This window comes from Nesoenas mayeri (assembly GCF_963082525.1).
Source record: "Nesoenas mayeri genome assembly, chromosome: 3".
Taxonomy (NCBI): domain Eukaryota; kingdom Metazoa; phylum Chordata; class Aves; order Columbiformes; family Columbidae; genus Nesoenas; species Nesoenas mayeri.
This window is the reverse complement of record NC_137544.1, coordinates 133788-146390: the sequence shown is the minus strand read 5'-3', so window position 1 is coordinate 146390 and position 12603 is coordinate 133788. Positions and strand designations below refer to the sequence as shown.

General features: G+C 64.3%; 1 protein-coding gene across 1 annotated transcript; it reads right to left on the bottom strand.

Moving 5' to 3' along the window:
• Nucleotides 1-1521: 1521 nt before the first annotated feature.
• FNDC4 (fibronectin type III domain containing 4) lies at nt 1522-11500 on the bottom strand (the record flags this gene model as incomplete). Its single annotated transcript, XM_080342426.1, has 6 exons — nt 1522-1557; nt 2999-3132; nt 4304-4393; nt 5498-5702; nt 6190-6305; nt 11428-11500. 6 exons carry the CDS (start codon nt 11498-11500, stop codon nt 1522-1524), a joined length of 654 nt encoding a protein of 217 aa, XP_080198552.1.
• Between the last annotated feature and the right edge of the window lie 1103 nt (nt 11501-12603).

Genomic DNA, 12603 nt, shown 5'->3' with positions numbered 1-12603 from the left:
ACACAGACACACTACACCGCAGGGACGATGCTGCCTTTGAGCCAGGATGCTTTTATTGAGAAGACCCCACCACAGGGTGTTGCTTATGCTGCCCCTTCCCCACCTTGTCCTGCAGCAGGAGCTGAGCAGCGCCTGGGAGGCAGAGTCCTGAAAGTGCTTTACTGGGAGGTTTATTTCTGGAAGACGCTGGATCCTGTGATGCTGGAGTCCAGGGCTGCAGAGCCAGCACCCCGGCTCAGTGAGAGCCCGCAGAGCACGGAGGGAGAGCGGCAGCTGCCATCTCTGCAGCAGAGACCCTCCCCTCGTGTCCCTGTTCTCTCCCGCTGCTGGCAAGAGGACGCGTGCCCCAGCCCGGGACACAGGGCAGCGCAGACACCAGTGCGACACCGCTGCCCGCCGGCTCGGGCGGCGCTGCAGCTGCCCCGGCATGGCCGATGGCTCACAGCCTCGCACGAGCAGCAGCAGCTCTGGGCATGCAGGGCCAGCCCTTCCCAACAGGTCTGTGTTCCAGCAGCCAGCCTCGTGCAGGCCGCGGGACCAGCCCCAGAAACAGCAGCAGCAGCAAACATACCCCCGCAAGACAGGAGCCAGGAGCAGCACGTGGCGCTGTCACAGCAGGGCTGTCCCCAGAGCAGCGATGAGCCCTGCAGCGCACACCCTCCTGGGCCTCAGCACATCACCGCAGGCAGCATGGCCACCGTGCTGCACACGGGGCGCTCGGCCGCTCCCCACAAACAGCCGGAACGCGACAGAACCGAGCCCTGCCAGGGGCCAGCAGCGGCGCGGGCTCCTGCAGCCCTGGGGGTCCCGCCGCACGGCTCCCGCCCCGGCTGCACGCTCTGCGGCTCGTCCAGGCACCGCGGCCGCACGAGCTCCTCACACTCAACGTGTCCTTGTCCCCTGCAGCAGGGAGAGGCCCTGGACCCCCTACACGGCAATGATGGGGCACAGCGCAGCCCCGTTCAGCAGAGATCCACTCTACAGCCCCAGACACAAACCCTGTGCCCCCCAGCCACAACCTCCCTGGCAGCGCTGGGGCAAATGCCTGCACTGCCCCATCCCCTCGGTCTCGGGGCCAAACGCAGAGCAGCTCCTGCCCTCCGGGCCCAGCCACAGCAGCCAAGGGCAAGTCTGCTCCGGGCTGAGGAACCGAGTCCGCGGGCTGCACCCGGGCTGTGCTGAGCCGGCGCTGCCTCCCCTCAAGCCCCGGCCCCTCTGCTCTCCTCGACTTGCCCCCCGGGCTGGCGGCGCGGCCCTCCAGCCCTTCTCAGCTCCGTGCTCCACAGCAGCAGGAGCGGGGCTGGGCGCGCGGGACGGGCAGGGCCGCGCGCTGCATGCATGGCTGGGAGCCGGCGCCGTGCGCAGCCCCGGACAGGCGCCCTCGGGAAAGCGGTAAGTTCTGATACGCGGATCTTCGCATGCAGAGTTCCAGGCTGCGCGCCTGGTGCTGCCTCTTCTTCCAAGGCCTGCTTCGGCTCCGGCAGGCTGCCCAGGACCCCAGACACGGAGCTGGTGCTGCGCTTACACCTCGATTATGTTGACTGAGGGAGACTTCTTCTAAGAGAGAAAAACCCGCTTTAAAGCCCTGCTTTGCGAAGCCCCTGGGCTGCGGAGCCCCAGCCTCCCAGGGAGCCCGGACCAGCAGAGCTCCCTGCGGAAGGGCCGCGGCTGAGCCCTCTGCCCCCAGCCGAGGTGCCACGAGCTGCAGCAGCACCCGGCTTCAGCACCTCCCTCGGGAGACCAGGGCAGCCAGCCCCGAGGCCACAGCCTTCTGCACCACCCGCCCTCCCGCACCGAGGTTCGGGTGGCCCAGCGGCGTCACTGCGTCACCCCTTGCCGGGTGAGGCCCTTCAGCCACACACTTGCCTCCCCAGGAAGCCTCTGCCCACTGCTGCGCCCCAGGACTCCTGGGTGAACCTGCCCCACACTCTTCAGCCTTCAGGCCTTGCAGACGCCTGGTGGCTTCTGCCTGGTCCCCAGTGGTAGCCACGCTGTGCCTGATGCCCGTGGACAGGAGGCAGGCGCAGGGTGAGAGCAGAAAAGGTAAGCAAGGGGTAGGAAGATGTCTGCCACGGGGCAGAGACTCCACAAAGCAGGGCAGGACCGGCGTGGAGGGGCAGATGAGGCTGCCGAGCGCCACATCCACGCCGCGTCCCTCGCGGCAGCTCTGGTGCGTGCCAAGGGAACTAAAGGCTGCACGTGGCCAGGTGCATTTTCTCAAAGAAACTGTTGCGAGCACCAGCAGGTACCTTCCTTTACAGAAAAAGGAAGAGGCTCGCTGGAGAGCACGGCAGATCCGTGAACTCAGGCGGTGCTGTGAAGGGGGGGGCTGGCTGCTGCACGTCCATTTTGTAGCTCAGCGGGACAGGAGGCGAGTGTCCCCACGAACACGCTTCGGAACAGGATCGAGAGCTGCACCATTGCCCGCTACCTCACAGCAGCTTGGCCCTGAAGCCAGGAGGGGGAGCAAATGAGCCTTTTCTTTCTTACACCTCGTTCCCAGCTTTATAATTAAGGACTGAAAGAATATACTTGCAGTTCTGTCACCTTCAAGGGTGCCAAGAGTACGGTGAGTGCAAAAAGACAAACTGAGGTGCCTCAGCCCTGTACAGGTGAACTCAGCAAGCAGCAGAAACAGGCCCTTGCACCTGGCTCAGCACCCTGCGCACGCAGGGGCGGTTCGGAGCAGGGGGCCAAGAGGAGGGATCTTTCGGGCAAGGAGCAATGGGGAAGCAGAGAGGAGCGGCCTCGGAGCGGCACAGCAAAGCAAGGACAGGTACCACCCTGCATGCGGGAGCCGTCCCAGGGGACACATCCTGCCACCTCTTCCAGTGCTCCACCTGCAGGCACCCACGGGGCACACACACTGCCCCAGAGAGAGCAGGGCTCGCTGCGCCCTAACCCCCAGGTTTTGTGCTGAGAGCCTGCGCCGAGGTGTTTCTGAGAACCAGAACCCGCCCGGGCAGCGAGCGCAGCGGACAGCACGCGCCCCGCGCACCTTGCTGCGCAGCAGCCCCCCGCTCGGCCGCTCCGGCGTGCTGTGCTCCGAGGACGGCTTGGTCTTTTCCTTGTTGTTGTTGGAGTCGTTGTCCTTGATGATGTCGTACTGTCTGCAGAAGAGGGCGATCACGGCTGCGGAGAGAGAGGGGGTGAGGGCCTCCCCCACGCCCCCCGCACCCCGCGGAGCGGCCGTGCCCGGGCAGCGCGGGGGCTGCTGCCCCACACCCCCGGTGCCAGCCTGGGCCACCCGGCACCTCTGCGCGTGGCCAGGCCGGTCTCCTGGGGCAGACAGGACACAGACGTGGCTGAAGCCACCAGGGCATGTGCTCAGTGCCCACGGCTCGGGGTTCTGAGGCCAAAGGCAGAGGTCGAGGCACCCAGAGGGACAGTCCTTGGGGTCAGTGAGCAGCCGAGCGGGTTTGAGCGCCTCCAGCAAAGCACCGGCTCACTGCTCCAGCACTTGCGAACCCACAGAGCCAGCCCTTGGCTTTGTCCTGTCTCGCAAACTGAGTGCACGGTCACGGTCTTACAGCACCCATCTCACTCGGGACATGTCCTGCAGCGTGGGACCCTGGACGCAGGACTCCGGACCCGTGTTTGAACTGTAATCACTAGATGTGCTGGACCCACAGCGCCTCATCACAGCCCGCGCAGGCCAGACCTGCCGGCTCCCTGCCGGCACAACAACCTGCACGAGCTGCAACCCAGCAGCAGATATCTCGTCTTTTCTTCCAGTGCACTAGAAAAGTGTTCAAGGTCAGGACAAGGAGATTCCTGGAAGATGTCACTAAAAAGTCCACATTTACTGGCAAGGGAATGGGGGACAAATGACTCCCATTCACAGCGGCCGCACGTGACCAGGCGGGAGCCGACCGCTCCCCGCGAGGCTCCCTGGCTCCCGCTGTTTGCCGAGCCGCGCTCTGACCAGGCGCTGCACGAGCTGCCGCGCAGCTGCTGCCAGCCCCTGCAGCAACGCTGCCCCATGTCAGATGAGCCAGCGAAGGCCCAAGGTACAGCAGTTAATGCCAGCTGGGACGCTCCCACCTGCAGTTCTGTATTGCCTGAGTGCCACACTGTCTCCCCCAGCACAGCCAGCCCACACACTCCAGGCCGCCACTGCTGACACGCGCTGGGGTTGCTCCTTCTATTCCACTGGCTCAAGCTCCTACAGAGACTCAACGGACTTATGGAAAGGACGCCAGACCCACACCAACGGCCTCTGCACTCTCCCGAGCCCCGTCCTCTTCACGGAGCCTGGACCGCACCCCTGCCCAGCCTGCGGGGACACCGCCGGGGCGCTCACCTGCCCACATGAGCAGCACGGCCACGATGATGATGATCTCGCCCGTCTGCAGCTGCCTGTCTTTGTCCAGCCCTTCCATGGTGATGTCGCCTGCAGGGAAGAGAACCCGGGCAGGGCTGGCAGCAGACACCCCCCACCAGAACCCAGGTCAGGACCCGCAACACAAGGATCTGAGAAGGGGCTCCAGAAGAGAGAGGCCCCCCCTGCCCGGACAGGGCTGGGCGTGGGATGACACCTTGGCACAGGGAGGACACTCAAGCTGTGGCTTTCCTGTGTCAGATAAACCATCCTAGCTACCACAGGCAGTGAGGGATCCTAACAGCTCGTTTCAGTTCAAGTAGAGACTGCACAATGCACAGGAGTAATCACAGAGGTTATTCCCTATGTAGGGACCAGGACAGGTTAGGAAGGCCCTGAGCTGAACACAAAAGCTCTGAGGAAAGTAACCCGTGTGCTTGCCCTGTTAGACTCGAGAAGTCCCCCTCTTCTGGCCAGTGCTGGAGACAGACTCCCGTGTCCAGTGCATCCGTGTCCAGTGCACCTCTGTGTCCAGTGCACCTCTGTGTCCAGTGCACCTCTGTGTCCAGTGCATCTCCGTGTCCAGTGCACCCGTGTCCAGTGCACCCGTGTCCAGTGCACCTCTGTGTCCAGTGCACCTCTGTGTCCAGTGCACCTCTGTGTCCAGTGCACCCGTGTCCAGTGCACCCGTGTCCAGTGCACCTCTGGGGAACCGCCTCTCCTGGACTCCTGGGTCATCTCTCACGGACCAGCATGCAGACAAACCCCAAGGCCAGAAGGCACAACATGGACATGAGCAGGAAGGGAGACTACGGGCCCCTGCATTTGTCCCCTGGTAGTCTGCAGGCTGGGAGATCCACGAGCCTGCTCAGTATGTGCTTCCCACGGGCAGCAGCTGAGCAGCCCAACGCAGCTGTCCTGCCGCAGCCTGCTTAGCTGAACAGGGTGCCAAGGCCTGTGACAGGAGGGCTGTAAAACAGGGCTTGGGGACATTATTGTGGTCACAGTGGACACAACAGCAGCCTGTACCACCCTGCTCCCTGTTACGCCCCTGTGTGTCCCAAGCATCTGCTGCTCAAGGCAGCGCCTTCCTGGCTGGCTGCTGGACCCCTCTGTGCCACGGACACCGCGGCTGCGGCCCCCAGCAGCACCGGCGAGCCCGAGGAGCCGCCTCACCTTGGTTGGAGCTGTTGGAAGGGAGGCGGTCGGTCTCCTTCAGGGTTCGGAAGTGGACACGCTTGCTGGCCTGGCTCTCCCCATACAGGCCGATGCTCTGCACCTGGATGATGTAGTCAGCATCCTCCGCCAAGTCCCACAGCACGCAGGCGCGGTTGGTGGTGTTCACCTCCCGGATGAAGCGCTGCATCTGCCCGTCCTGCCGCTGCCGGAGCGAGGAGCAGTCACCGGGAGCTGCTCCCGCCGGGCACAGACCGCGTCTGCAGCGCTGCCTGGGCACTCTGCCCTCGCTCCTCCCTTCCCGGGCAACCATCCACCCCCGGGCTGCGCCAGCGCCCTGTGTGCAGCACCCCTGCGGGCCCGAGCGCCACCGCTCCCCGGAGAACCCACCATCGCCTGGGGCCGTGCAGGTGGAGCAAGGCAAGCAAAGAGGGGTCCTGTCACGGCTGAGGCACCATCCTTACCCAGAGAAATCGCAGGGAAGCCACTGGAGGGACCCCAGCACAACCCACGGTCTGCAGCCTCCCACCAGATGGATGGCTCAGCCAGGGCGCCCTGGCACAGGCTGCTGAACAGCAGAGGTGTCCCCAGGCAGCTGCCGTGGGAGCTCCAGACTGCGGCAAAGGGCTGGCACAGGAGCATGCTGGCGAGCGGTGGTGGGTCCCCAGCCCCCTGGGGACAGAGCCTGGTACCTGCTGTAAGATGGCATAGCCGATGACCACGTCTCCTTCCGGGACGTCCCAGGACACTGTGGCAGAGTTCGCCTTCAGCTGCGTCACGGTCACGTTGACAGGGGACGGCGGCCTGTCTGGGTGAGCCCGGGAGGGACCGAGGCAAGGCACAAGAAAGAGGCAAAAGAAGATGTCTCAGAACAGGCACTGGCCCCTGCACACCACCACGGGACCGCTCCAGCACCCGCCCACAGCAGCACAGTGGCCAGGGCTGCGGGGAGCAGCTCCTCCGGAGAACGTGTCCCCGGGAGCGCGTGGCACACGGCAGAGCCAGCGGCACAAGCCGGGCACGGCGCTCCTGGGGCTGTGGCAGCCGCCACCGCGGGGCGCGGGCCAGGGCTGCTCCGTGCCCGTGCGGCGACCCCGCGGCACCAGCAGCCTCGGCTCGTGGGCCGGGAGCCCCGCACGGTGCCGGTGGACGTGCTCACGCACACTCGCCCACCGCAGCCGAGCGGGGACGATGACGAGCTCGCGAGGCGCCCGGCTGGCTCTGCTCCACAGGGCGTGCAGCGGCACACGCAGCTGTTGCTTGCGATACATGTTCACGTGAAAGGGATTAGCGATGCTGACCCCGTGCCCAGGCTGCCAGACCCGGCTAAAGACACGAAGGGACCCCGTAGGCTCCTTCCACCTTGCAGACAACAAAAAGGGAAATGCATGGACGCCTGTCCTGAGCAAAAAAGAATGAGAGTTTAAGAGACTATCGTGGCAATTTAACCAGTCCTTGCAGCACAAAATCAGCCAAAAAGAGGAGTCCCTGCAGCCTGTCCCGGAGTCCTGCAGGGACCCTGCTGTCAGAGCGCTGTTCCCAACAGCTCTGCATGGGGGCAGCTGCTGGCAGGCCCGAGGGACCCTCCCTGCAGCCCCGGCTGCCATCCCTTGGGCAGCGTCCTTCACCAGCTCCAGCACGCGCAGCGCGGCTGCCGGGCGCCACCACTCGCCGGCCCGGCCCGGGCACAGCGCGGTCTGCGCAGGGAAGTCCCACGTCTCTGCAGGGTCCAGAAAACCCAAACAGATCTTACACTGATGCACTTCTTAAACCAAGGCTGTGGTGGCAACATCAGGCTCCTCTAAGCTCTGGGGCTGCCCTGCGGATGTGCACATCACGAATGCCTGGCACACCATCCAGAGCTGTGTAGGAAGCAGCCCAGACACAGTATTTATATACCAACTGTGACAGAAAAATGGGGCAGCTTGGAATAAACACGCTATGCAACTCAATCTGGCCATCTCATCCGCCTGGCGCCGCTCCCTGCTCGGGGCGGCGAGGAAAGCCCCTGCGGGCGGCGGAGCTGGCGGCCCAGCCGCGCGGCGCTCCGGCTGCGGCGCTGGCAGCAGCACGCACGCTGCCGCCTGACTCACCCGCGTCCGCACCGTCCCCAGTTCCCACAGCCCCACGAGCAGCGCAGGGTCCTGCACAGGTACACGGACCTCCACAAACAGCCAACTTTGGTCTGGAAATCAGACACGGGAGCGCAAGAAGAAAGACACCAGGGCTGCTGTGCATGTGTCCTCTCTCCCTGTCAACAAGACAGTGTCCTACAAGCTGCTTGTGTAGCACAAGTTCAAACAAGTTCAAACAGAACCCCAGAATGTCAGGGGTTGGAAGGGCCCTGTAAAGCTCATCCAGTGCAATCCCCTCATGGAGCAGGAACACCCAGATGAGGTTACACAGGAAGGTGTCCAGGCGGGTTGGAATGTCTGCACAGAAGGAGACTCCACAACCCCCTGGGCAGCCTGGGCCAGGCTCTGACACCCTCACCCCAACAAGTTGCTTCTCCTCTTTCAGTGGAACCTCCTGTGTTCCAGTTTGCACCCATTGCCCCTTGTCCTGTCCCTGGCTGTCACCAGCAGAGCCTGGCTCCATCCTCCTGACACTGCCCCTTTCCATATTGATCCCCAGGAATGAGTCCCCCCTCAGTGTCCTCTTGTCCAGCTCCAGAGCCCCAGCTCCCTCAGCCTTTCCTCACACGGGAGATGCTCCACTCCCTGCAGCATCTTGGTGGCTGCGCTGGACTCTCTGCAGCAGTTCCCTGTCCTGCTGGAACTGAGGGGCCACAACTGGACACAAGATTCCAGGTGTGGTCTCCCCAGGGCAGAGCAGAGGGGCAGGAGAACCTCTCTGACCTACTGACCACCCCCTTCTAACCCACCCCAGGTCCCATTGGCTTCCTGGCCACAAGGGCCCAGTGCTGGCTCATGGTCACCCTGCTGTCCCCAGGACCTCCAGCTCCCTTTCGCCTACGCTGCTCTCTAATAGCTCATTCCCCAACTTACACTGAACCTGGGGTTGTTCCTGCCCAGACTTAAGACTCTACACTTGCCCTTGTTCTATTTCATTAAATTTCCCCCGCCCAGCTCTCCAGCCTGTCCAGGTCTCTGCTGGCAGCACAGCTTCCAGTGTCACCACTGCTCCCAGCAAACTGGCTGATAGTGCACTCTCTTCCCTCATCCAAATAATTGATGAATATGTTGAATAATACCGGCCCCAGCACTGCCCCTGAGGCACTGCACTGGATCCAGGACTCAACTGGACTCTGCCCATTGACCACGACTCTCTGGCTTCTTCCCTTCAGCCAGCTCAGTCACCTCACCACCCGATCGTCCAGCCCGCACTCCCTCAGTTCAGCTGTGAGGATGCTGTGGAGACTGTGTCAAACGCATTACTCAAGTCAAGGTAGATCACGTCCACCGCTCTGCCATCATCCATCCACCTCGTTATGTCCTCGTCTGTGGACGGAGCCTGCAGCAGGCTCCCTGCCCTGCACGAGAACCTTCTGGGCCTCTGCAGGAGCCCAGCCTGGCCCAGCCCGGGGTTCCAGGATGGGGATGCTGAGACACGGTCCTGGTGCTCAGTCACGTGTGTCCTGCTGCTGGGTCCACACCTGACAGAACTGCCCGGACTGTACGTGGCCAGAGCTGGCACAGGCCCCGTGCAGAACGCCCAGGGGGATAAAACCCTGGCATCAGCCTGCACAGACAGGCACTCAGACAGCAGGACCTGCTGCAGCATCCAGCACAAGCCCCACATGTCCCTCATGGAGCGAGGGGAGGGCGAGAGGTCCCGGGGGCATAGCAGAGCCACACACACGGGCAGTCACTGCTCCAGACCTCGTACGTCGCACGCACGCTCCGCGCAGGCTCCAGGCAAGCGGACCGCACCGTGTGGCAGCGGGACCTGAAGGTGCTCAGGCCGCAGCTCTTCACCGTTCGTCTTGCAGTGCAGCAAACTGCAGAAAAGACATTTCCGAGCACACGGGATCTGCACGTCCAGTGGGAAGAGACAGGACAAGAAGTTTCAGAAGTCAGAACTAGAGGAGTTCACCCTAGAAACACGGGGGAATATTTAATCCCAAGGATATACAAGATGGGACCTCACTGACAGTCATTATGCGAAGCCCTCCAAAGGACAGCTCACACAAAGGACAGCTTTGTGTACCATCCCCACATTAAGCCTAACATCCTCCAGCCCACTCTGCAGCTGAGGTCAGAGCAGTTTCATGCCAAAGCTGTTGCCATAAAGGTCTGTGAGTGCAAGAGCTCAAAAAAACCTGTGCCTGAAGCCAAATACTAAAACATCCCTGTAAAGCCAAGATGTTCCAACACCCTGCTGGGCTCTCTGGGAAAAGCATGCCACAGTTAAGCCCTGCCCAATGCACTAATTGCTAATGATTCTGCATCATTTATAAGTTGTCCAGCTTCACTTTTGATTAAAGCCATATTAAGAAATGGACATGACCGCAGAAAGAGCAATCACTTACTTAGGGCCTGGCACACTGTTTGTGCTGCCAGCACAGCAGTGCGCTCTTTTCAGGCCAGCTGAAGGGGTGGGAAGAGCTGGCCGGGGGTGCTGGAGCCGGCAGCACTGCAGCGCAGCCGGGCAGCGCGGATTGCGGACCCGCAGGCAGCCGGGCACCGCACCGCACCTGCCACACAGCCTGCCCTTGTGGGTTAGAGATGCCCCTCAGGAGTGAAGCTGGCAGGTGTGGCGCTCATGGGGATGGGGCGCAGCTCTACTGCATCCTCCCCGTCCTGCCGGGACTCTAGAGAGGGACTCGGCTGCCCCTCGGCCTGTGCCCTTGGGGCTGCTGCTCAAGGGCACCCAGATGTTTGCCCAACTTACCTCTGCGGTGGAGAGGTAGGCATCAGACTGCACATCTAAAAATAAGTGTCTCCTTTTTAACAACCCTGACTGCATTCCCTTCTGAATCCATCAGGCCCTGGAGCATGTATTTCGCAAGGAGATGGAAAACATGGCAGAACGTATTAGAACTGGTCTGATAATCGCAGTTCGATTTAATACATCAGTGACCTGGACAAGGGGCAAATAGCAGAAGGCTGCTACCGACGCAGGGTCATTCAGACTAGTAAAGGGAAGAGAGGACACGGGTACCCGGCAGCCGACAGACCTCGGTGTCCTGGCAAACACCAGCCCAGAGCGGGGCGGCAGGAGCCCTGTCAGCCAGGGAGCAGCTGGCAGGAGCAGCCCGGCCGGCGGCACGGAGCGGCACGGAGCGGCACGGCACGGAGCGGCACGGCACGGAGCGGCACGGAGCGGCACGGCACGGAGCCGCACGGCACGGAGCGGCACGGAGCCGCACGGCACGGCACGGAGCGGCACGGAGCAGCCCCGCCAGGGGCATTCACTGCAGGGACTCGCTGCTCATGTGAGGGGCAAGGACGGGTCCGGGCGGCCTCGCCGCACGGGGACGAGGACAGCCCGCATGTCCCCGCTGCCTCGCCTAGAGCCGGAGGCTTCGGGAGCCGGAGCCGCTGCGGCGACGGCAGGTGCCCCCGGGAGAGCCCGGTGCCCTCCACCGAGGGCCGCACGCCCTCCCACGGGGAGGGGACACGACACGGCCAAGGCACGGCTGGCTGGGGCCGGGGACAGCCCGGGACCGGAGCGGGCAGGGCCGGGTCCCCGCGGGGTCGCGGCCAAGGCCATGTCCGGAACGGGGCGGCCGGCGGGAGGGTCCGGCGAGGGGCCGCAGCCCACAGCGGGGTCCGCACGGCGGCGGAACGAGCCGGACGGCGCCCGGCCCCGACCCCCGCCCGGCAGCGCCAGCCCCGCGCCCCCGCCCGGCCGCGCCGCAGGCGGCAGCGCGAGCGCCCGGGAGCGGGGCGGCCGCCGGGCCCCGCGGCAGCGAGCGGAGCGACGCGCGGCCCCGCGGCCCGTCCCGGCGGCCCGGCCGCACTTACTGGCTCGCACGAGGCAGAGGTCGCAGCTGAAGAGCAGCAGCACGGGGTTGAGGAACGCCGAGAAGCGGGCCATGCCGGCGGGGGCGCCCGGACTGCGGCCCCGGCCCGGGCGGCAGCCCTGGCACCGGCCCGGCTCCCTGCGCCGCGGGACGGAGCGGGGCCGAGCCCCGGCCGCAGCGCGGGGGGGCGGAACGGCCGCCCGGACCTCCCCCCGCCCGCTCCGCCCCGCGCCGCCCCCCGAGCGCCGCCGCAGCGGCTCCGGCACCGCAGCGGCTCCGGCACCGCCTCCCAGCCGGGCTTCGGAGCGGCCGGCGCCGCCCCCGGCCGGACCACCAAAATCACTGGTGCTGTCCCCAGCCGGACCACCAAAATCACCGGCGGCTCTCCCGAGCCGGACCCTCCAGTCTCTAGTGCCACCCCCAGCCGGACCACCAAAATCACTGGTGCTGTCCCCAGCCGGACCATCAAAATCACCGGCGGCTCCCCAAAGCCGGATCCCTCAGTCTCTAGTGCCGCCCCCAGCCGGACCACCAAAATCACTGGTGCTGTCCCCAGCCGGACCACCAAAATCACCGGCGGCTCTCCCGAGCCGGACCCCCCAGTCTCTAGTGCCGCCTCCGGGCCGGACGCCCCAAAATCACTGGCACCACCCCCAGCCGGACCACCAAAATCACCGACATCTCCCCCAAACCGGACGCCCAAAATCGCCAGTGTCGCTCCCCGAGCTGCACCCCCAAAATCACCAGTGTCACCCCCCAAGCTGTACCCCCAAATCACCAGTGCCATGCCCCAGCTGTACCTCCAAACTACAGTGCTGCCCCCACCCCATCCTGTACCCCATAACCACCAGCACTGCTCCCTAACCACCGGTACCACCAGCATGCGGTGCCCCAGTAACCACCAGCGCCCACTCTCCCTGTGCCGTCTTTCCTCACGCGGGGTGTTCACTCATCTGTTGTTACACACGGACCCCCGGTGCTCACACTGTCCTGCTGCGGCCCCTCCACAACGGGTTTCAGGGGTGTCGTTACTCCACGGCACAGCCGCCACAACATGGAGCCTTTGGCACAGGTGCAGCCTGGCAGGAGGGTCAAGGTGGAGTCCAGGGGCTGCTGAGGTGGCTCAGCCTCGCTGTGACTTTGGGCAGACATGGGGACTCCCGAGGCTCCTCACCGT